This window comes from Triturus cristatus, chromosome 1_2 (genome assembly GCF_964204655.1).
Source record: "Triturus cristatus chromosome 1_2, aTriCri1.1, whole genome shotgun sequence".
NCBI lineage: Eukaryota > Metazoa > Chordata > Amphibia > Caudata > Salamandridae > Triturus > Triturus cristatus.
In genome coordinates this window covers 476,714,179-476,738,948 of record NC_140580.1, presented here as the reverse complement: position 1 = coordinate 476,738,948, position 24,770 = coordinate 476,714,179, and the positions used below count along the sequence as shown (strand labels likewise).

Here is a 24,770-nt window from a genome sequence, read left to right as displayed (position 1 = left end):
GTACAGGTGGTGCTAGTGAGGTCCTGGTTCCCTGCGTGACATTTTCCTAAGGTGGTTAGGGTTGCGTAGGTGGTACTTACCTGTTACCAGTGATTACTGGTTGTGGGCTACATTTTCTATTTTGTGCTACAGTAATTTTATATCCTATGTCTAAGTGCTAAGTTCTAAAAGTGCTAATTCCTGACAGTGGTCCATGTGGCCCTGTCCCCTGTACACATAATCCCTTGTAAATTCTGCCCGTGCCTGTTGGCACATTGTAAAGTGTGTGTTTTTATCTAATGTGTTTTGGTATAGTACAAAGGCTATTTTTATATAATACCTTGTGTGGAGTTTCTTTTGTGGTGGGCCTTGGGTGTTGTTGCTGGGTGCGCGCGCAAACGCTTTACATATTGCCTCCGGGATAAGCCTGACTGCTCGTGCCAAGCTACCAAGGGGGTGAGCAGGGGTTATCTTTCGCGTGTAACTCCCCAGCCCTGACTAGAATGGTGGTTTCTGCCTGGCTTTGGCGCAAGCCCTAGCCAACCAGAAATCCCATTTCTAACACTCCCACATTGCAGCAAAGATCTGGAACAGCCTTCCCACGCACCTCCAAATCATCGCCTCTCTTTTGGAATTCTGAATGTCCTCAAGACCTGGCTGTTTGAATAAGCCTCCAGGACCTGCAAGCACCTGGATACCCTATCGGGCGATTAGCCGTCCTTTATAAATCCTTATTAATTGATGGAAAGGAAGGTAAGGGCCTGGCAATAAGTTGACTTTGCCAAGTCGAAGTAGTTGTTTAAGTATGTCTCAGGTTTGCCATTGCAGCCTGTGTAAGTGCAGTTTTAAAGTGCTACTTAACTGGGTGGCACAAACAGTGCTGCAGGCCGACTAGTAGCATTTAATTTACAGGCCCTGGGTATTTGATATACCACTCTACAAGGGACCTACAGGTAAATTAAATATGTAAATTATGTATAAGTCAATTTGTGCTTTCTCCCACAAACATGCTCAGATTCCTTTTTGCACTTTACCACTGCTAACCAGTACTAATTCTTAAGGTCAACAAAAACGAATTCAGCAAAAATAGCAAGAGGAAGGCAGAAAGTCCAGGATGAACATGCAGAAAGGGCCAAGTACAACAGGGCCCAATTCACAAATGTAAACTTACACTTTTCTGCAAGTTTACTACTTTTAGGTATTCACAAGCTATGTGTGAAGTTGTACAACTCTGTACTTCCCATGCTTATGTGTGCAGAGTTCTCCACCCTGATTGCAGGGTCTTCAGGTGCAGAGAACATCGCACAAAGTTTGTGAATACCTAAAACTAGTAAACTTAGACAAAAGTGTACGTGAATCAGACCCCTTGTGTATAGAGTAGTAAATGAATATTTTTTGGTATCTCAAAAATCCAATTTCTGGGAAAATATTTCAACAATACTAATATAATTATAGGGTTGGCATACAAAAAATGGTTTGTTTTTACACATGCAGTAAAGATGCAGTACTACCCAGCAAGGGTCAGAAGCCTGAGCAATTGGAGGGTGCCATATCGGAATATCCAAATCAGGTGGAATCATTGCTTTGCTTTCTTTAAGCAATTGGTGTGTCTCTTAGCTTCACCTACACTAACACACGCCCTAGATATAATAAGAAAACACTGTAAAAGAAGAGGTTTTCCACAAATACTGATCTCACTTACTGACTGTGAGTCTTTGCTATTATCTCTTGACTTGTTCTTTGCCAGCCTTTTTTTCTTTTTGTGCAATGGTCTTGACTCCAGGATCATCTCTTCAAGCTCAAACGTCGGATCACAGTGCAGGCGCCCCTTCTGTTGAAAATGGCGTAGAGATATTTACAAACCAGGACAAAATGGCTTCCTCTGCAATGCGGTTAACAAAGGGTAAGTCAATCTTGTCTTATCTGATTGGCTAAAAGTCATGCTATCCACACGTCTATCAGTGAACAATACTTGGCGAAAACATAGGTTGCTCTATCCTTTGTCCTACTTACATTTGGAACAAAGCCGGGCTCCACTTTCTTCTCGCAGATTTCGTCCCAGTTGACATCTGATAAATAGGTTGACGTTTGCACATCAGCGATGCTGGAGAAGCGGTGTTCGGGATTTACAGTCAATAGCTGGAATTACAAACAGAGCAATAAAGCACGCGGTGAATATGATGAAGTACTGGTTCCTTGCAAGGGTAAGTGCAGTAAATTAGATTGTAAATAATGTAATCATGCATTTTTATTGGCTTCTGCAGCAGGCTTATGCCTCAGCAAAATGATGGTTTCTTCTTTTATAAGTTTAGGAAAATGAATGTCATCTGTTTTACCCAGTAATTATGTCATGTACTTGACCCTAGCAGGCAATCTTTGAAAGATACATGTTGCAACAATGTGCCACAGCACAGTGCTTCCTCTGCTAGTCAATTACTTCAACAACGTAGCTCATCTATTGCACATGGACGTAGCTATCAATAGTGCACGGGCTCGTGTGTTAAAGGGCCTCCTCCAATTAGTGAGTGATTTTTACTTGTAGAACAGGGAATGGTGGGCACAATTTTCTTACTTGCTTTAGGGCCCATTGCACACTTTTTATACCACTGCTATCACACATCCTCACACAGTTACAGGTGGGCTGTGCAAAATACCATTGCGCTCATTGTGTAGCCCAAAACCCCTAGAAAACTGATTTGATGTCAGAAAGCTTGTGTGTAGCATAAATTCATTAGGTAAAGATGATCAAAGTTAATCCCTACATCAAGGCCCACACAGAACAGTTTGTCCTGCCCATCCAATAGCGTTTTTTGGTACATAATATGGGGGGAAATTTGGTCCTCTGAGGAACTTACTTTCTCCCGACTGGTCTTAAAAGATTGCATGAATTTAGACAACGCAATGGCGGTCCCCTGGTTACGTTACGTTAAACAAACATTTTATAAGATAGGATTAGAAGATTTTTATGAAAATGTCCATAAAAGAAACTTTTGGATCTGAGCTGAGTATATCATCTAGGCTTACAGATAGACCGGACCCCCTTTTCTTAAAACAGCAACAGTTTTATTTGTCTTTTAGTTTGCAGGGCAATCCACGTTTTTTAATGACAAGATTTCGTTTAGGCACCTACACTTTCTTGTGGGTTTTCCAAAACAGGCGGAGTGTAGTGAGAGGCTACCCCCTGTCCTTGTAATAACACAGCCCAACAAAATACTATGCACCTTATGCTATTTTGCACATTATATAAAGACCCCAGGGTGCGCTTTCTTAAACCAATTTTAAACAAAAATTGTCTCCGCTCCCATAAAGAGGGTTTTAATTATTTACATTCCTTAGCAAATGCCTCCATTTGCAGTTCTGTGCCTATAAAAATTGTTTTTATAATAAGGAAACGATATGCAATGTAAAAGTATGTAATTAGGTGTTTAATTGCCTTCGAAGATATTTTTTATGCTCTTTTGTAAATATTGTCTTATTTTATGATTGTATGTTTTCCTTGTGAAATTTTATGATTCATCTGGAATCGAATAAAGGTTTCTGACCAACTGACTGGTAAATAATATCGATGTAAAGTGAATTAGAAATGACTTTTAAACTTGAAGCAGTCTGCTGATCAGACACTGAGACTGCCCTACCCCCCCAAAATAGTTCTGACCCCCAGGTTTATGGTAAGACTGATATACCATCCAGTTATTGTCAAACAGCTTGAACTGGTAGAGAGTAGCTAAACTCACCTACAAGGTGTCATGTCAGTTATGTATTTTAGGCCCCGCTACAGTACTGGGACTTTAAAGATACATACATAAAGCCTTATTAGCGAGTGCGGCGCTACCCCTTGTTCACTGCAAACCTCTCCATTCCCTCATAAAGTGTCTCTATCAGCCCTGTCTCAGGTCCTCTTTTGTCTCAGATGATAGAAACTAGGGGGGTGTTAATCAGTCATATCTGTCTATTCTTTCACTTCTGTGCAGGAGATTTTCTGATCTTTTGCCTTTTTTCATGACGGGGTGTGCTGAATTGGAATGGACATTTTGCAGACACTTTAGAGTGAAATGCCGATTGTCAGTATTTTGCATGACTTTCTTTTCACATGAACTCATGCCAGTACCAGTTTGAGCTTAAATGTCTCTCAATGAGTCATATTCTGGGCAAACCAGCCTCCAAAGACATTAGGTAAAATTGCAACACACTACATATTTGGCCTATATTCATTTATATACCACTCTTTCAGGTTATTTACCTTTCAACACTGGATAACATTAAATATATATTACCTTAACTCAGCAGATGGCTCAGTGTCAAAGTGCTACCACTGAAACATGTGGCCGTCTTCATGTAACAAGCTTGAATCCCAGGGAGGCTGACACTGTCTTCTATCCCTCAAATGTTAGCCAATTTAATTGCCATTCAATTTAACAATAGTAACATCTCTTATTATTTACAGTTCCTAGGAGCCGAAGTGCAGTATAAATTGCTACATAAAAACAAGTTATCATTATGCTTGCCTTATACTAACTTCCTTTTTTTTTTGTATACTGCTATTTCTTTCAGTGCTTGTAATCTATTTTTATTTACTTATTTTATATTTTTATGTTACACTCTCTTTTTACATGTCAATTGTTTTTCACGTTTGCTGCTATCTACTTTGCAACCACATTCACAAAATGAATTCCTTTTTCACCTCTTCATCCTTAAAACCCATTCTTCCCTTATGTTTTCTCATATAATTGTTCCTTTATTCCTCAAGATCTCCATGCCTTCACTTTTTTGGCCCTGCAATCCACTTTCAAATGAATGAAACATTTCTAAAGCAAGGAATTCACTCGAAAAGGGTGTCATGTCACTAACCTGAAATTAAAGATCCTGCCAACCAATAAATTACAATGGATGTCTGCGGCACAATCAAGAAAAAAACACACCTATCACTATCCCATAAGTGTTATACAAATAAGGGGCATGAATATGATGACTCAGCCACCATAAACCCTCCATTAGGAAAAGAAAGTCCAATTCACATAAATGAGGAAATATTAATCCACACTTTAAACTTATTCAAACACACAAAATTAACATTGAACACATGGCATGGATCATTATCCTTTTTGGCTATTCTCTGGATAACTAAAGAAATAGTCTGTGATGCAATATATAGTCAATTCATTAAAATATTTATGTTCTTCTCATGTAAAATCCATTCAATTGTAATTTTGTGTATTTCATCTAGTCCCCAAACTAAAGCATATTCGTTTATGAAATATAAGCAATGGTTAATCAACACAAATCCTAGATGATTGAATTATTAAGAAACGTGTTTATATGCAAAGTGCTGAGAATCAAAAAAGGGGTACCTGACAAATCTCTGTGGGAAGGACAGTTGTGGAGAAAAGGTATTCGAGCTCTACTTACAGACCCATCACAAACACCGTAGTTCTAAAATATAATAAATGAATAGCACCTATAAGCCCTGAAAGAATATCACAGGGCCTGCTGCTCCACCCAACCTAATATCTATTCCAATAATTGATACGGCACAGAATTGTCCAAAGACACTGTTCAGAGTGTTCCAAGACCTATTAAACCCTGCGAGGATCTGTCCTTTCTCCTCTCTCCGACAGCTGCAATGTGAAGAACTGGCTGGTTCCTTCAGCAAAAAATTGGTGGACATTCTGACTTCTTTTGCCTGTGTCTCTGACTTCCCCACACCACCTACTATCAGGGAACAGAATCGCTTGCACTACAGCTGCCGCTACTCAAACACAATCTAGCAGTGGAACTCCATCTGGATCCTGCTTCAACTGCACTTTGGATGCATTTTCACCTATTGATGCACCAGCCTTTCTCACTTTGTTGCAGTCTGGCTCACCTTTCCTATATGAGCAAACTATGTTCTGACATTCTGCAAATGGTGATTTCCCTACTCAACTCTCCCATTCTAGAAGGCTGAGTCCCTAAAGCATGGCAACATCCTATGATTATGCCCTTACTTAAGAAGAGCAATCTTGATCCTCTTAATTGGCCTAATTATAGACCAATTTTGCTTCCACCATTATTTTCTAAAATCCCTGAGAAGCACGTGAATCAACACATTTCTTAATTTGTTTGAAGGAAGGATCTTCTTTACCCCTCTCAATCTGGTTTGAGGTCTGGTCACAGCACGTAATTTGCCTTGCTGGGAGTCACAGAGCAGCTCAGACCCCATTTTGATAGAATTGTTGCAGCAGGGCTGATTCTGCTTGATCTTAGTGCTGTATTTGACACCGTATTGTACCAGCTTCTTCTACAAAGTCTGGAGGCTATGGGTTTTCGAGACTTAGCCTTGACCTGGCTAGACTCATTTTTACAGGATTGGATCTTTAAGGTTTTTGCAAGAAACCTAACCTCCAACTACCATTCTCTTCCTTCAGGTGTACCCCAGGGGTTGCTTCTTAATCATATGCTTTTCAACATTTATGTACATCCTTTGGCGGACATTGTGGAAAACTGTGGTCTCTCTCTTTTCTCTTATGAAGATGATATTCAGATAATTTTTCCCTTTTACAAGGATGATCGCAGTCTGGACACGCTGAACACTTGCCTTTTGAAGGTTGCTGCTTCAATGAGCAAAAACTCCCTTATATTAAATGGAGACAAGACACAGGGTTCTGTTAGAGGACAACAACCATCATCTTTGAGGACCTCATCACAGGCCAGAAATCCTTGGCACTCCTCCAGTTTCTGTCTCCATGGTTAAGAACCTGTTTTTTTGGCTTTATTATGAGCTCTCAATGAATCATCAAATTTCAAAGGTAGCCTCCACCTGTTTTGGTGTTTTAAGGTGGCATAGTCTGCCCAACAAACAGTAATTCAGGGCCTGGTTTAAGCTAGATTTGACTATGGAAAAAATGTTTACCTTGATGCCTCCAAGGCCTCAATTAAACGTCTGCAGGTTGTCTAGAGTACTGCTGTTAGATTATTTTCCCATCTCCCCAAAAATTCTTCCACGTCCAATTTTCTTCAAGACCTCTACTGGCTTCCATTGGAAACGTGAATCCAGTTTAAAGCTCTGTGCTATATGCACACAGCTATGTCCAACTCAGGTACACAGTATCTAAGATTGTTGGTGGCACACTACCATCCCAGCTGTTCTCTCCAATCAAGCAATAGTAATTTCTGTGTTGTGCCCAGAATTAGGATAACCTGATGGGGTGGTTGTTCTATCTCTTATCTGGGTCCGAAACTGTGGAGTGCCCTACTCATTTCTATGAAAATGTCAATCCTTGCATGTTTTTTGGAAACTTCTGAAGACCTGGCTCTTCTCGAATTCTGTTGTGCCATTCTGCTGCCTTCCTGCACATGCCGAGAGCTGGGAAATGCTGTTGGGTAGCTATGCACTCCTTAGACCTATATTATAATAATAATAAGGATCGGCACCATTCAAAATCCAAGAACATCCCTAGTCAAGACAACCCATAACATCTTAAATTCCAAAATACAGGCATTTCACTTATGTACATGGAACACCTATGATATTGGCATGTACTATTGCGGATAACATCAAAGTCTGAGCTGGAACTATGCCTGTATTAAGCAAATTGGGCTATGTCATCCCCAGTCTGAGGAAATGTTGTGTGTGTAAGGGTTAAAGGGAAACTGAAAATATTCTCAATGTCAAACTTTACGTCAGAAGTGTTTTACACCTTAGGGGCGTAACCAAGGTTATTAAGAAACCCTGCTATACACAGACAATAAAAAAGGACTATAATAGACATGTCATGGGTGCTAAGGATAAGCCCATTCAAATAAGGAACTAATGAAACACTATTTGGCATAAGACTTGCCATCTTAAAAAAGATATATGATAAGCTTATAAAAACTGCTTCTTGGAAACATATTAAAGTATACATATACAAACCAAGCTATGGATAGGCATCAAGATAAAGGACAGACTATAACGTCAGATACATGAATGACAGGCCTATTCCAATGAGAGCCAGGCGAAATGCTCTTAACATTAAAGTCACCATCTTGGGAGTGCATATTCTTGGCTGTACCATTAGAAATGAGTGACAAGTCCATACTAATTCAGTGGCGGCTGACATGTACCAAGGATGGTGAGGCAGGTACACACACAAAAATACACTTACCTTCCTCTGCGACACAACCTCCTCCTCCTCCTCCTCCTCCTCCTCCTCCTCCTCCTCCTCCTCCAGTCTTCTCTAAAGGGAGGCTCCAATGTGAGACCCAACCAACTTTCCTTATCAATCCTGCTGCTGCTCTCACCAGCATGAGAGCAGCACCAGGATTGAAGGGAGCGGTCTCACTCAGCGCTGTCTAACCTAGCTGCCGTAGACAGCTGAGTTAGAGAAGTTTTAAAGGCGCATGTATGTCTGGCCGTCACAAGAGGTCCGGCCAAAGAGACATGTGTGTTTTATAGCACACAGCTCTCTACTGCCACTCTAGACGGGGTGGGGGTCTGTTCTTTAACTTTATTACCATTTTAATTTTCAGCTCTGGCCTGGGACTTTGCATTGTGGGGCAAGGCTCCTCTGCTCAAACGGAGGAGCTGTCCCTCTGCTAATGGAAACCAGGTGACCAACTCTAAACATTGGAATCAGTATTTTGAGAAATGCATATTCTTGGTGATGCCATTACAGAGTGTTATAAGCGCTTCACAAAACAGCCAAACGAAAGTATCATATGTAGCATAACATACCAGAGCGACTAATCATGGATGTAAATCAGAAATATAGGCAAAAAGGAAGGTTAAACAAAATTCTACTCATAGCATAAGTCAGAGCATTCAACACTTTGGCCGTAACCACAGTAAAGGAGCTGCCGAACATGCTGGCTCACCTAAACATAGGCGTCCCATTAAATAAAGAGACTTGACTCGTAAAGCCCTAGAAATACTGTATCTAGTGAAGAGAGAGGGCATGCAACTGTTATTACAGTTGTCATGAATAGCCTTGTGGCAGACACAAAGAGCTTTAAAAAAATCTCTGTTTATGAACAGAGCCAGAGATAACGAAGAAATAGGCCTCTAATTTGAAAGAATGTTAGGGTTGGCCCTAGGCATTTGGATAATTGCTTCGGTCGTACCAATATTGAAAAGTTCGAGAACTGACCCAGTGGATAGTGATGAATTACATAATGTCGTTAACAAAGAGGTCACTATGTGAACAACTGCTTTCAGTTGCATAGATCGAGAGGAAGACCTGAACTATAAGAGGCAAGCTTAGCAAAAACAAGTTCAACAGGATCAGGGAGAAGATTTATCCTGCACGCACCACTAAACCCTGACTTCAAGCACACAACCCATCACAAAGAAAAAGTAGAATCAGGAACTATTCTCTAGTTGGCAGTGGTATTCACCCTGTCTAAGGAGAGATCCTTCCTTCTAGTCAGGATAAGGGGATTACACACCCAAGAAAGCCCCTGCTCAACTCCTTGGAAGCTTGGCACAAGCAGTTATGCCAAATTTAGAGGCAATGTGTAAAGCATTTGTACATAGCACACACAGTAACAACACTACAAATTGACTCCACACCAGTCTAGAAAAATAAAGTATCTTTATCTAAACCAAACGAGACCTAAACGACAAAAAGCCAACATACACAACTCAAAATATGACTTTTAAAGCAATTCTGTCAATAGCAATCTATGGATGCAGTGGTTTTACACAATGTACCTCAAATGCGTCAAAACCCACAAGGCAAAGCAGCCACAGAGGAGGAAAGCTTCGGAAAACACAGCAATGCGTCAGTTGAGTCCTTGGGGAGGCGATGCAACAGTTCTTCTGCACGCAGAAGTGATGCATCACTTCCCCCTACAGTCTGAATTCAATGCATCCATTTCAAGATGCTTTTGGTCTGTGGATGCTGCGTCAGAGATGCGTGATGCACAGGTGCGATGCGTGGAAATCTGAAATGTGCTGGACATCTATGCAGTGGCGGCAAGCAGGTCCAGTGCCACGGTACCATGATGTGTCGATTTGACACTCGCACATCAGGGCCTGTGTGTAAGTCGGTGTGGTGGTCTCAGACTCTGGAGACCGGCGCAATGAATTCGGCAAGCTGTGGTTTTTCTGGCCACCAGCAGGCACTGCATCAATTTTCTTTGGCTGCATGACAGCGGTGCATGGAATTTTATCCCGCACGGCGGTGCTGCGACAGAAAAACAGCTTTTGGATTAGTAATGCATCGATGTTGTTTGTTTTCTGCAGCAAAACAACCTATAATGGCCAAGATCTGGAATTCACACCACAGGGCAGGTCAGAACTCCCAGCAGATAAGGTCAGGGATGTTGGAAGTGAACTCTTTGTGTCCCTGAGACTTCTTAACAGGAGGCAAGCTCTACTTCAAGCTCTTGGAGAATCTTCTTAAGCAGGAAACCATAAAGTAAAAGTCCAGTCCTTTCCACTGCCCTCAAACAGCAGCAGCAACTGCAGCCCAACCCAGCAAAGCAACACACATCACGGCTCTTCTTATTGGCAGGGTCCTCTTAGTCCAGAAGGGTTTTAGGTCTCATACTTATACCCCTTTTTCTAGTTTATCTCTTTGTAAGAAAGTTTCTCTTGCTTAGTAAAAAACCTGTGCTGTCCTTCCTGGTCCAGCCACAATACAGGGGTTGGAAACTGCATTGTGCATGTTAGCCACAGCCTATGCAGGTGTTAGTGGCAGCTCCTCCCTCCATTCTAGGCCAGGAAGACACAGCAGCATTTGCAGGGCACACCTCAGCTCCCTTTGTGTGAGAGTCTGACAGGGACTTGTTTGTGTATTCACTCCAGTCTAAATCAGACATTGATTCCACAGGCAGGCAGAGGCACAGGATGGTTAAACAAGAAAATGCCCAATTTCTAAAAGTGGGATTTTTAAATTCTGAGTTTAGGGAACCTAAACTCCAAATCTCTAGGCAGCTCCAATGATAACCTATGGAGGAGACTGCATTTTTTCAAAATCGAAAGGCTCAGTATTTCACTATCGTGGCATGCATAACACACCACTACCTTTCACATAGACAGCACCCTGCCCTCTGAAGTACCTCGGGCCTAACAGAAGAGTTACTTACAAGTAAAAAAAGGGAAGATTAGGATAAGGTAAGTGGGTGACCTTGCCAGGTCAACAGGGCAGTTAAAAACTGTGCGTGTAGACACAGGAGTGGCAGGTCTGAGCCACATTTGAAAGGCTACTTGTGTGGGCCGCACAATCAGTGCTGCAGGCCCACTAGTAGCATTTGATCTTCAGGCCCTGGTTACACACAGTGCACTTTACTAGGGACTTACGAGTAAATCAAATATGCTAATCAAGGATAAACAATCATAATCACAATTTGTACGGGAACACTTGCTGATCAGTGCCAAAGTGCCCAGAGTTCCTAATCCACCAAAAACAAAATCCAGCACACAGTCAAAAATTCAGGTGGGTAGAGACAAAAAGGCAGTGGGATCCATGCCAAGGATGCCAGGTCTAACATGAATATTAGAGTTTATGAGGTTGGTCAACTTCATGATCTTTTCATGAAATAATCAGAGAGTTGTGAACACAAAGCTTGAGGAGAGAAAACTCTGGATGAAGTAACTGAAAGAAACGCGAAGCTGGCAAGGAGCAAAAAGGTTTCTTAGGGAAACACTGGAGGAAATGATACGCTTATGGAAGTAACTTGCTTGAGCCTGTTTGACTGATTGTTTTACATTTCCAGAGTTCCTCTTTGAAGGAAATCTTGTCTGCGCTCTTGTATTGCAGTCTCCACTGAATCTCCTGGCATTTGGAATCCCGTTTAGTGGTCGCAAGTTCAACAGTGAACCAAACCATGGAGCACATGGCATGGCACCCTGAGGGTTACAAATTTTCATAGGAATTACAATATCTTAAAAATTAGTAAGCCAATTATTAAGCAATTCAGAGTTAATAGAAGCATCGTTGGATTCGACAGAGCCCTCCCTTCAGCCTAAGATGGCTGCCCAGAGATCAGGGACTAAATTTATACCAAGGGTAGGCCAATTTTGCATGTCTTAAAGACACAAAGTTTGTTGAACTAGTGAGAATAGGTGGTTGGTCTAAATCAGCTTCTTTGTCGCCTGAAACTGGACCAAAGAAGAGGAGTGAAATATCAAGTTAATAGTGTGTACAGCATTGTAAACAAAATTTATAAATGTAATGTCCGATACATATTTACAAGTTCTTGAGCTTCTGGGTCAGATTAATATGTATACTGAAATCTCTCAGAATAACTAAAATATCAGTGACCAGTAGACAAGCTGAGTTCACTTCAGATTGGGACGTGATAAATTCTTTCATCACAGGGCCTATAAATAAGAATGCATTAAAAATAGGTAGTGCAATTGATGTTAATTACTGAGGGCATGCATTCAGAATCCTTATTACACTTGTAGAGTAATTGTAGGCCTGAACAGAATTTGTTATTTCTGCATAATTCGTGTAAATTTGGGGATTTCATGTGACTCTTGTTACCCGAGATTCCCAAAATTGCCCCTTTACATCACTTCGCAGTACATTTTTAGTTTTTTACTGTGAATGGCTCATAAATTTGTGAACGCACCATTCACATTAAAAAAAATGTATGCAAAAGCACAGGAACATCAGAATGGGAGTGGCTTGTGTTGAGTAGTTTGTTCTTTTTTGCACTTTTTTAGTTTGAAATGCACCCTTCTGTCAAAAATTGATGCAATGACTAATTTCACACTAAAATATAGTAAGAAATAGACCGATTAGCAATTTGTTTGATTGGATGTAATTTCACATAATTTTGCCTAATTTTTGTGTGATTAAACAAAAGCAAATTGTGAATTTCTTGCACCTCTAACGTCCGGTACAAAACCTTCCTGTAACCAAATTTCTGTTATGAAAGATACGGGCTATAATCAGATTTTAAAAGGAGTGCTGTAATCTAATGTTTTAATGAAGAAATTAAGGGCACGAAAGGATATAACATTTCTTAACAGACTGTACACATCGAAGGCAATTTAGCATTCCTGAACGGAACAAAATTGTGATTCAAAGGCAAATAAGGGATTCAGAAAATGCAATTTCTACCCAGTGAAAATCACATTTTGCAATTCCCTAATTCGGAAATCGCAAATAGGAATTTCCTATTTGCGATTTCCTAAGCACATGTACATAACATGTCCTAAATGTGAAATGCTATTACCATTGACTCCAAGGTGATGGTAACCGTGTGTAATTTGAAAAAAAGCACCCCAAAATGCTTTCTTAAAGTGCCACAAAGTGCACACTTGCCCATAGGGAATTTGTGTGCTTTACACAACATTTTTTAGGGGGTGCATCAAGGGGGGGGGGGGAGGCCTTAGGGAATGCAAAACTCAGGGTGCCTGTGGGCCTGTTAGGAAATCACAAATTTGGAAATGTAAACCATTCGTACCAATGGGTCTTTAGGCCCATAGGAATTAATGGTTTAGTATTTTCCTGAATAGCGATTTCCTAATTGCAATTCCTACAGAGTAGGACTCACTATTAGGCAATCTCAATTTTTGTAGATTCCATTTTGCATTTCCTAAATAGCACTTTCTTTGGATATGCTATTGAAGAAATTCAAAAACAGAATTTTGTACATCTGGCCTTAAATTCCCAGACACAATTGGAGTACTTCACCTATTTCTTACTGAATATTATGCTATTGTAGGGCTGATCAACCATGTCAACAGCATAGTCCCTTATGAAACATTCACAGTTTTGAATTACACCACATTCATTTGTAGCCCTGCATTATAAGGCACCTAGAACTTGATGCTTTAAAGCAGTAAAGTACAGTTGGGTAAAAAGCCAGGATTGGCTAGAGGTATCACACATAATCAGGGCCGGACTGGGAACCAAAACCGGCCCTGGCAAAGTGCTCGGCAGCTCCCCACCCCTCGGGGGGGTGGGGGGTGTGGGTTGGGGGTGCAAAAGCAAACAATATGGTAGTGGCATCCCTAACCAATAAAACTCAAGCAGAATAATCTTAGACCAGTCTTTCTTGCTGCTGCCTTGTATAGCAAACTTACATTGTGTTGTCTGCTCCAGAAAGAAAGAAAAATGACATATCCTCTATCACTTTCCCTTTCTTTGGAAGACATTTTATTTGGTGGTTGTGAAAGTGTTTATCAATATTTATATGTTAATACTGATTGCTTCCCGTTTGGTGTTGTTGTATTAGTTATTATTGGTTTAAATCTAAAACAGGATAGCCTAGTTATATTCTTTTAAGTTCATGCAAAGACTGCTTTCCCATCTTACTCTACTCATCACGGTCTGTGCTCCTAGTCAGATCTTTCATGCTCCCACTTATGATTATTGGGGACGCGCTTATAGACCTTTGGCTTGCCCTTTCCTCTTGCAACGTTTCTACCCCGGTGGGACAGGAGTCCCGGGGCCGATAGACTGTCTTCCTTCTTCAGCGACCTGTAATCGCTCACCTGCACACCTGTGATCAGTAAGGGGACTACAAATCCCACAAGCCCCGGCGCTGCTGTACCACCTGAGGGGGAGGTGAGACCAACGCGCTATAAAGCGCCGCCTCCCCCCCCCGCAGCGCGGGACGCGCTTATAGACCTTTGGCTTGCCCTTTCCTCTTGCAACGTTTCTACCCCGGTGGGACAGGAGTCCCGGGGCCGATAGACTGTCTTCCTTCTTCAGCGACCTGTAATCGCTCACCTGCACACCTGTGATCAGTAAGGGGACTACAAATCCCACAAGCCCCGGCGCTGCTGTACCACCTGAGGGGGAGGCGAGACCAACGCGCTATAAAGCGCCGCCTCTCTCCCTGCAGCGCGGGACGTGCTTATAGACCTTTGGCTTGCCCTTTCCTCTTGCAACGTTTCTACCACGGTGGGACAGGAGTCCCGGGGCGATAGACTGCCTTCCTTCTTCAGCGACCTGTAATCGCTCACCTGCACACCTGTGATCAGTAAGGGGACTACAAATCCCACAAGCCCCGGCGCTGCTGTACCACCTGAGGGGGAGGCGAGACCAACGCGCTATAAAGCGCCGCCTCTCCCCCTGCAGCGCGGGACGCGCTTATAGACCTTTGGCTTGCCCTTTCCTCTTGCAACGTTTCTACCCCGGTGGGACAGGAGTCCCGGGCAGATAGACTGCCTTCCTTCTTCAGCAACCTGCCAAGGGCGGGCCCGTCCTTGCCCGTCAGTGACCGGTTGAGGCCGGGCTGGGCCCTCTCTCTTGGCCCTTGGATCCGGTGGTTAGTTTGGACGTTGTAGGGATTTACAAATCTATTCTGTATAATTTGTGGGGTATTTGTTTATTCAAATACGGCTTCCCTAGGTGGCAAGTAATCTATTGATATGAGTAAGAGGAAGGCTGAGGGCAGGATGGTGGAGACTCTTGACGATTATTTAACTAGGGCAGAAACAGCAATTAGTCAGAAGATTTTAGCCGTGGAGCGAAGGCTATCCCTGGAACCAGCCCTAATATTACCCTGTGCACAGCCTTTTGTTGTACAGGACAATACAAAGAATAATCGGTCGGGTAATTGTTCCCCGACGGGACCTGTATGTTTAACATCTAGGTCTGGGATTACAGACCCCTCTTTAATTGTAAGTAGCCCCTCTAGCCCAGCTATGGTAACCTCACGGGGGAAACAAAAAGTTACTGGAGCCAAAGCTAGTGAACCGCCCTGTAAGAAAAGGAAAGGACGAGGTCCTAGTAAGAAAAGTGCTCCTAAGGCTGTTTTCGGTAACATAGGGGCCCAATTCCATGGGAACCCTATTGCCCCTGTAGGCACCTCACCATCGCAACCTATGGTCCAGCATAACTTCAAGCTATTATGTTCTCTACTTAGGGAACAGTTAGTATCCCTCATACAACCCGTCCTGGAAAAGTTAGACTCTGTGGTGGTAAGGCTTAACTGCATCGAAGCAAGCTTGATAAATAAACAATCTTCAGCCGCATCATTACTCGAGTCGAATCCCAAGATAGTGGCTAGTTACACTGGTGAAGGGGCTATTAATAGACACTATGCCCCAAGACCTCAAGCAGATAACCCTCATGATCCCTTAATGATCAGGGAACTCCCAAATCGGTCTATGGTCCCTCCAAATATTGGTAGTAAGCCGTCGACCAAACAGCAGTCAATGGGGAATAGGTTAAGGTCTGCTGCCCAAGTTATAGAGGGCCCTGATGCGATATCAAGTTTACATCTTCCCCCGGAAGCCACACCCATACAGTTATTCTAGCTAACGTTCCAACACTTCCAGAAGGGTCTAGGGAGCACTGGTCTAATCTTAAAAACAAAGCCCTGTACTGTCTTGGGAATACATTTGGGGCCAGTAAAATATTGTTTGAGGAATTTAAAATGGTTAGGCGGGTGAATTGGGTTGGTCATTCCCAAAAGTCATTGGCAGGGGATTGTGTGGTACTGAGCTTTAGGTCCCCGCTACTGGTAGAACATATACTAGATATGGCCTCCCATTATTCTCCCACCCCCAATGAGATTATGATTCTACCCCTAGGTTATTTTTATAGACCAGCAAGAGCCATGTTCAACAGACAGCACTGGGCCCCGCATAGTGCTCCCCAGCAGGGTCTGCAGCCTATTATGACACATAATCGATTTTCCGCCTTATCTACTTTGGAGGATAACGACTGACTGAGGGATAGCATTGTCCTCCCTCGGCCTGTGGTAATAGGGGGTCTAGTACCATCATGTCGGGAGTTACTTGTTCAAGTAAATCCAATGGCCCAAGGAGAGGAATGTGTTTTAATTTTATGCCCTACATATGAAGGTTTACCCAGTGTCTGTCCTGTTTCCCCTTCCAACCTGGCTAATCAGGTGGTAAATACAAAAATTGGTTGCCGCAATGTTACGATCTCCTCTTGGAATATAGCTGGGTTACAATCCAGGTTGGCTGTACCCGATTGGGTGTTTTTTGTTGACCAGGCAGATATATGGTGCTTTCAGGAGACCTGGGCGGTAGATCCTATATTTCGTGTAGGGTTTTTGAATTACTTTAAACCAGCCGTTAAGGGCCCTAGAGGTAGACCGGTGGGAGGCCTGACTACATGGGTATGCCAATGTGAGGGTATTACAGTAGTGGAAGTTCCGATTGATAACCCTGATATCCTGGTCATCAGGGTTACCTCCACGAGGGGTCTTAACATCCTTATCATAAATATCTATGTGAGGGGTCTTCCAGGAGGTAAGTGTTCCCCAACAGTTTTTCTTCTGGAGCAATTACTTAGTACTGAGCCCATAGATGGTCATAGGGTGGTGGCAGGTGATTTTAACACCTGTTTTGAGCCTTTGGGCGATGATGACGGGAAACTGTCTGAGGTTGAGGACTCCGTGTGGGGAATCCCTCAGTTGGAACTAAAACCCATAAGGAAATGGACCCAAGCAGCCTTACACGCGAAGGGACTGTGCCTTGAAAAGGGTTTGAGGGCTGCTAATGGCAGAACGAAATCGGACAGGTCTGGGAAGATGACCTTCGACAATGGTAGAAGTGGGAGTAGAATAGATTATATTCTGGTTAATCGGGAGTTGTGGCCGGGTATCATAGATATGGTGGTGACTGATAGGTTAGAAAGTGACTACAACCCCCTGACGTTGTCTCTATCTGATAGTAGTTTTATTGGTTCCCCCATCAATGATGCTAGTATTGTGCAAGCGCAAGTTATGCTTACTAATGACCAGAGAAGGGTTTGTTGGCCTAAAATAGCTTCTAATGTGAATACACGGGCTGCTATTGGGAATTTGGTTAGTATAGCCATGCATAAACTGACCAGATGTGAGTCCGAGGAGGGGATTAAGTGTATTATCCCGAGTGAATTATTTGTGGGGCTTAAATCTCTCTTCATTAAAAGCATTCCTGTTAATGGTAAAACTAAACACCTGAGGGAAAATTCCTGGTACGATGTAAGCTGTAGACAGACCCATAAAGCTTTGTTAACAGCTATTAAATCTAGGTTACCAGTAACCATTAGGAGTTGTAGAGTTGCATACAAAACTGCCCAAACAAAAGCAAAGAAAAACTGGGATGTAGGGAGGTATACGAGGCGTGTGAGGGTAGAAATATGTGCCAATTTTGGCACCTCCTTAAATGGGGCAGGTACCCGCAGGATATGACCTCGGCTACTCATGTTGAACCCGAACAGTGGGTTAGCTTTTTTGAAAACCAGTTTAAGTCTAGGGACAGGTTAGAGGCAGTATCTTGGTCATTTAGTGGTGAAGAAGTTCTACAGTTTGCTCACAGTGAGGTAAAGGCAATTTTGAAATCTCTTCCGAGTGGTAAAGCCCTGGGACCCGATTGTATTCCCGCAGATTTATTTAAGCAGGAGCAGGACCTATGGGTCCCCTATTTAACCATCCTAGCTAATGCCCTGGCCAGTGGAGCATCGGTTCCGGATTCTTGGTTCGGGGCAGAGATATTGCCGATCTATAAGAAAGGTGATCGCTCTGCCCCGGCCAACTATCGCCCGATTAGCCTTATAGATGCAGTTCAAAAAATTATAGCTCGTTTGCTATTGGGTCGTATTCAGAGTTGGATGTCCGAAACTGATATACTAACGCCATTACAGGCGGGTTTTCGGACGCATGTCGGAACCCTCGACCAAGCTTTCAGGTTCATTCTCTTATATTGGAAGGAAGTATATCTTGGGGGAGGCATGCTTTTTGCAGCTTTTGTGGACCTAAGGTCTGCATTCGATTTTGTGCCAAGGCCCAAACTGTGGGAAGTCCTCCGGGAGATGGCTATGCCGCCAGAACTGTTGAGGCTGTTGATTAACCTGCATGAACATACATACGCCCAGGTTCGCTAGGGGAAAACCAGGGGAGGTGACAACAAGATTTGAGGTGTCCAAAGGGGTAAGACAAGGGTGTGTACTGGCCCCCACCTTGTTTTCCTTGTTCATTAACGGGGTTATAAATTATTTTTTAAACTTCCCGACAGATGCACCCTCCATAGCTGGTATGAAAGTCCCCTTGCTCATGTTCGCGGATGACACTCTTTTAATTTATAAGACGTGACAGGGGCTACAGTTAGCACTGTCCCGTTTTGAGTTGTTTTGCCGCGAATATGAGCTTGAGGTAAACGTGGGGAAGACCAAGTTTTTGGTCCTTCGTGGTGCTAGACCAGTAAAAGCAAGGGTTGAAATGGGAGGAGCCACTCTGGAACAGACATCTACTTTCACCTATCTGGGGGTCACTTTTAGTGACAATCTAAGCTGGAAGTCCCAGATTGACCTCTTCACCCTAAAGCATATACAACTAGGTGGAGCCTTGCTCAAAGAACATAGGCATTCCATAACCAAACCTATGGCCCCCCTGATTAAAATGTATGGGTCTAAAATTCTTCCAGCGGTAATGTATGGTGCTGAACTATGGGGGTTTAGCAATTTGGATTCCCTGAGGGTGGCACAAAACAAATTTCTTAGGTCTGCAGTAGGGTTACCACAATCTTCCCCACGCATACCTCTCTTATATGACCTAGGTTGTCAGCCTGTTGAGGACATTGTGCGGTATAGGCCGCTGGCGTTTTGGCGGCGCCTGTGGATTACCCCAGAACTGTCCCTATATGCCAAGGCATTACTAGAAGTTAAAGCTCTAGGGGGTTTTCATAGGATCAGTTGGCTGTCTGAAATTAAAACGATCTTGATTGATATGGGGATGGGTGAGTTATGTACCAACCCCGAGACGGCTGTTTTCCCCCCGAAAAAGATCTTTAGGGACACCTATTGGCAATGGATTAAAGTTAAGCGTCATGCATCCCTGACTGGTAGTTCTTTGACTATAACATATCTGGCTGTCAAGGATGACTCCTTTCTTGAAGAGTACTGGGACATAATAACAAAGCTGCAGGATCGAAAACTTTACCACCAGTTTAGACTCTGCTCGCTACCGCTACGTTGTTTTACAAAAAGCTGGAATACATCTGGTAGTGATAAATGTTCCCTCTGTGAGGATAAGATCGAAACAGTTGATCATTTTCTCTTTGTCTGCCCAGGGTATCTCCAACCAAGACGGTTGTGGTTACGCCCTGTATGCCGTGAACTGGGCGTCAGATCTGCGCAGGCAGCTAGCAGAATATTGAAGTCTGATACATCAAAACTTGTGGTTATTGGTGTGGCTAAATTTATTAGTTGGGCATGGCTCCTACGGTACCGGAGGATTAGTTCCTAATTATCTGGCCCCTGAATAATGCTGAGACAAACGTGGTATAGGCTTTACTTGATTTTAAGGTCAAGGCACGAGGATTTCTACTATTTCTTTTATTATAACCAATTTTATCAACTGTCAAGTCGTTTGCAAAATTGTATATTTAATATTTTCTTATTACTGATTTTAGTATGTTACTTATTTACTTGTTTTTATTAAGCTTATTGTGTTAAACTATATTCTTACTATTTTTAATTAATTGCATATTATGAAATGTTAGTATGTCTTTTATGATGAAATATTCGCAATAAAGACTTTTTTGACTTGACTTGACTTGATTATTATTTCTGTGATTGCTTCCAAGACCTGGATTGTTTTCCACTTGCCTATTTACTGAGAAAACTATCACTGCTTTTTACACACCTTCTTTAACAACCTTTTCCTCTCTTCTGCATCCAAATCAACAGGAAGCACTGGCAAAGGCAGGCTATGTAACTTGATACTCTCCCTCTTATCCCTACTACTAATAATTAAACGTTTTCCACTCGGAGGAAGCATCAACAGATGGAAATCAAATGAACTGCCCCTTCTATTCTCATCCTCATCAGCCGGTCAGATCATAGGGAAGCGTATACCAGCAGCTGATTATTTACATGTATAATTCATTGAGTAAGGTCACAGTGCTAGACCCTGAAGGCATCATCCTCAGCAGACCTTCAGCACACAAGGTAAGTTTAGTGACAGCAAGAAGCTCTGACAAAAGTGAAATAAAACATTGCATTCAATCAAATCAATATCCAGTCCTTAAGGAGGCAGGCTATGTGACCCTTCCCTTTTTATTCCTTCCAGGAAGTATGCTCAGGTAAGTAATGAAGACGTTACCAACTCATCTTTCCTTCTCACCCCCATCCTTTACATCTTAGGACATACTTAAGCCTTTTCAGGAGCTTTGTATTGTAAAGCTTGTTTTCCAGGAATACTAGGAATCTGGTGACAAATAGGCAGCACAAAATTAGACCATGTCCTAAGAAGATTGCAAAGAAGGAACCCAAAGAGAGTTCCTTAGTCTTTCAGACATTGCAAGTCATCTGGCTGAAATAATGGCAGCTATAACATTTTTAAAGGGCAAAATGTTGAGAGAGATTTCCTGAAAAGGCTCACATGGAGAAGACTGAAGAGCATAGAGTACAAAGGGCAGATCCCAGGTAGAGGATGCCACTCGATTGGCAGGTGAACCATCACAAATCCTTCATCTTGATGCACGCCAAAGCTTGAACAGGATGAAAATCAGCCTAGGATTCTTGAAATGACCAGATAGCCACCAAGTGAACTCTTAAAGTGACAGCAGATAATGTCAAAGAAAACCCATCCACAGGATGTTGTAAAACCAAAAATTGGTCTCATACCCACAGAACCAAGAAGTTCACCCACCTCCACTCCCTTTCTGGAAAGATGCCGAGTGGTGGTTATAGGCCTTTCTAGTAAAATGACTCATAAAAGACTGGAAAGCACAAGCGACATCCCCCAAAAGCTACAGCCTTCTCATCTATCAATGCTCAACTTTCACTCTAAAAGGTGCATTCTCCAAAGAGCAATCAGTGAGAAGAGATCGTGAGGAAAGTGGATTCTAGAATAATTCACTCTGGTGCAGATGTCTTCTGACAGAGAAGTGAGCCTCGATTTCTGAGGCTAAATGTTACTACGTATATCGTCCCTTGTCTCATTCTCAGAAGGTGAGTCAACTTGGACTCTACCAGCAATAGAGGAACAGTAGCCCCTTTGACAAAGGAAAAACCAGAAAATCCACCACTCATTCCTACATGAACCCAGGTCAGAACACTGGAAACGGTGCATTGTCTGAATCTTCAAATGGCAGATCCCACCACCAGATAATGTTTCTGGCTATTGGACCCAAGTGTACTTTTCCCCAAAGAAGCCACAAACACTGTTGATGCCTGCAGTAAAATAGAAAGACCATGTAGCAGAGCGCAGAACATTTCCACAATGAAACCGAACCTTTTCCTTTAGGAGACAACTTTTCACCAGGTCTACCTGCACTTCAAGTCTGCAAGGAGATGGACCTGATTGTAACGACAGGAGAGACATCACATGTGGAAAAATGTGACTAACACCATCCAGAGGCAAGAACACCATTTGCACATGGTCAGGGACCTGACCTCAAATGACTGTATAGTCAGTACAGGAGTCAGCATAGATTTGGCTCCTTAGTTCACATACCTCACTGAATCAATCAGCTGCCGCACTAAATTAACATAAGCTGGGTCATTGTACTATGCATGAATTAACCATTTAACTAGGTATTAGTAAATACTGATTCCTTTGTCATGGAGCGATGCCCCTACTGTATCTAGTACTTGGGGCAACAGTATTGGAACACATTTCAATCTGAATGGCAGCACCTTCAGCTGGAACTAAAATTTCAGGGCAGCGAATCTCAGAAATCTCCAGTGAGGAGTCTAGATTTAAATGCAGAAACAACCATCCTATAAGTCTAGTGCTGCAATAATATCTCCCAGAAGGATCAATGGGATTCGAATCTGAAGCTTGTCTGTTTTGAGGTGGATTATTTGAACAAACTGTGTCACCCCTTTCACACTGATGATGAATGAGAATCCCTCCTCAAAATCTTTGAAATTAGAAACACATGAAAATGACATCCTAGTCCCCACTCTTCCTGGGTAATTAAATATATCAGCTTATTGTTTAACAGTGTTGAAATCCCCTTTGAAGTGCATCTTGTTTTTTCTTGGACTGAGCCCAAGGGTGTTTGTTTTCAGGTTTAGGGTTACTAGAGGTGAGAATCATGTGCACGCCTTGATTCTGCCTCATGCTACCTCACGCTGGATCTGGAGATGAATGATTGGCATTGTCTGAGATAACGCAAAGGCTTTGCTGCTGGGTCTCAAAGAGCTTTAGTAAACTGCTCCCAGGACCTATCTGAGATGGACTCCCACTAATGCAAGACTGAAGAGATGATAGTGGCTTCAAGATCATCTAGGAGAACTCACTACAAATAGCACCAAGACATTTGAACTTTGTGTAAACTGCAAGTCATGATTTTTGTTCTTGAAGGATTTGCAAACAAGTTCATTCAACTGAGAGTCAAACAGATTGCTGCCATCCATAAAGTTTCTAGCCTTCAGTCACAGGTCTAGATATAATGACAACTGCTAATAACAGCCTCTGAGGAGGACCCGATTGCACAAGAGCAGCATCAGCAAGAAAATGTGCAAGACGTTGCAGTCTAGCATACAGGTCAGCAACATAGCTAATGATAAAGAACAAACGTCTCTAACTAAAGTCTTAGAGGCATAAGAAGAGTAATTTGAAGCTTTATTAGGGTGACTAAGGCCAGTATCAGACTAACATTCACCACAAAATGACGTGTCAGATTGAAGAAGATGGGGTCTTCTGAGACTGAAGCGGGCAGAATAAAATATGAGGGACCACTGCATACATTTTGATGAGATACCAAGGGGCAGGTGTCTTCTCCATGTTATTTCAAAACTGCAAGATGGGCTGCTTAAAAACAGAAATAACTGGTACAGGTGCAGGCGTAGGGTTATGGAACAAGGAAAAAAAGAGTTGAACATGTACTAGACTGCTGATTCTGATCATCTGTCAACTATAAATTATTCTTGATGTAGCTCAAGGACAAAGTCAAACCTTTCTTGTCCAAGTATCCTCCCCTTGGGTCAGAAACAACTGAATTTTTCTCACAGTCTGGGGAAGGACAGGAAAACCGAGAGGAAATGGCTGAAACTAACAAATCCTATCTCCATGCATTCTCCTTAACCATTGGCTCAGTGAATGTTTGAACCATTTGAACTTTTTTTTCAGGACTCACATAAGTATCATAACTCCAAGGCACCAGCTGGAGCAAGTAGATGGAGAAACATCCGTCCAACATTTACTCCGGTGTTTTTCCCTCTGGATTGCACAAAATACTATAGGGCACTACTAATCAAAATGCATCAAAGTTAATAAATCTCACACAGAGCCTAGTGACTTAGCTGGGTGCAGGACAGCCTAAAAATATAGCAAGATCACTTCTCGTGAATATAGCAGTCCTGAATCTTGTGGTAACCAAAGACCTTTAGTCGTCGCAACCCAAATCAAGATGGCTGCCATCGTTGTAGGAGCCATGTGATGACATTAGTCCTGCAGCATTCAAAGCCATCCCATCTGCCAGCACCTACTATTGGAAAAAACTGCAACTATCTCTTAGGTTTCAAGATATGTTAAGATGCAGAAGAATGGGAACTTGGAAGAGATGGTACACGTGACTGAGAAAAAATACACACTCGGACCCTAAAAACTAGATTTTCCAGACTCACATGCACAGCCCCACACAGTAGAGGATCAGCACAGTCCAGCAGACTTCCAACTCATTATTGACAAACCAGGAATTTATACCGACCCTTTATAGAATTCCCATGTCTGGTAACAATGTTTATTATGACTGTTTGATACTCCCTTTAGTTCACACCCTGTGTGTTCCATCCCTTCGACTTTGTTGTTTTCCCCTATTTGTTTCATTTGTTCCTCTAATTTCCTTACCTGTTATTAATAGTTACTTGCTTTGTTACACTCCAGTCAGTTTATCTCCTTGTCCATGCCTCCTCCGGCCTGATGCAACAGTGGTTTTCCATCTTCTGCTCCTGGGTGGG

General features: G+C 42.5%; 1 protein-coding gene across 1 annotated transcript in view; it reads right to left on the bottom strand.

The window, feature by feature from the left end:
- STK32C (serine/threonine kinase 32C) overlaps positions 1-24,770 on the bottom strand; it is a 1,482,079-nt gene that overhangs the window by 29,124 nt on the left and 1,428,185 nt on the right. The window contains exons 9-10 of the mRNA XM_085606199.1: positions 1,993-2,118; positions 1,682-1,810 (exon numbers count right to left, since the gene is read on the bottom strand). Coding sequence (XP_085462325.1) covers positions 1,682-1,810; positions 1,993-2,118 — 255 coding nt within the window. The remainder of the gene's footprint in view (positions 1-1,681; positions 1,811-1,992; positions 2,119-24,770) is intronic.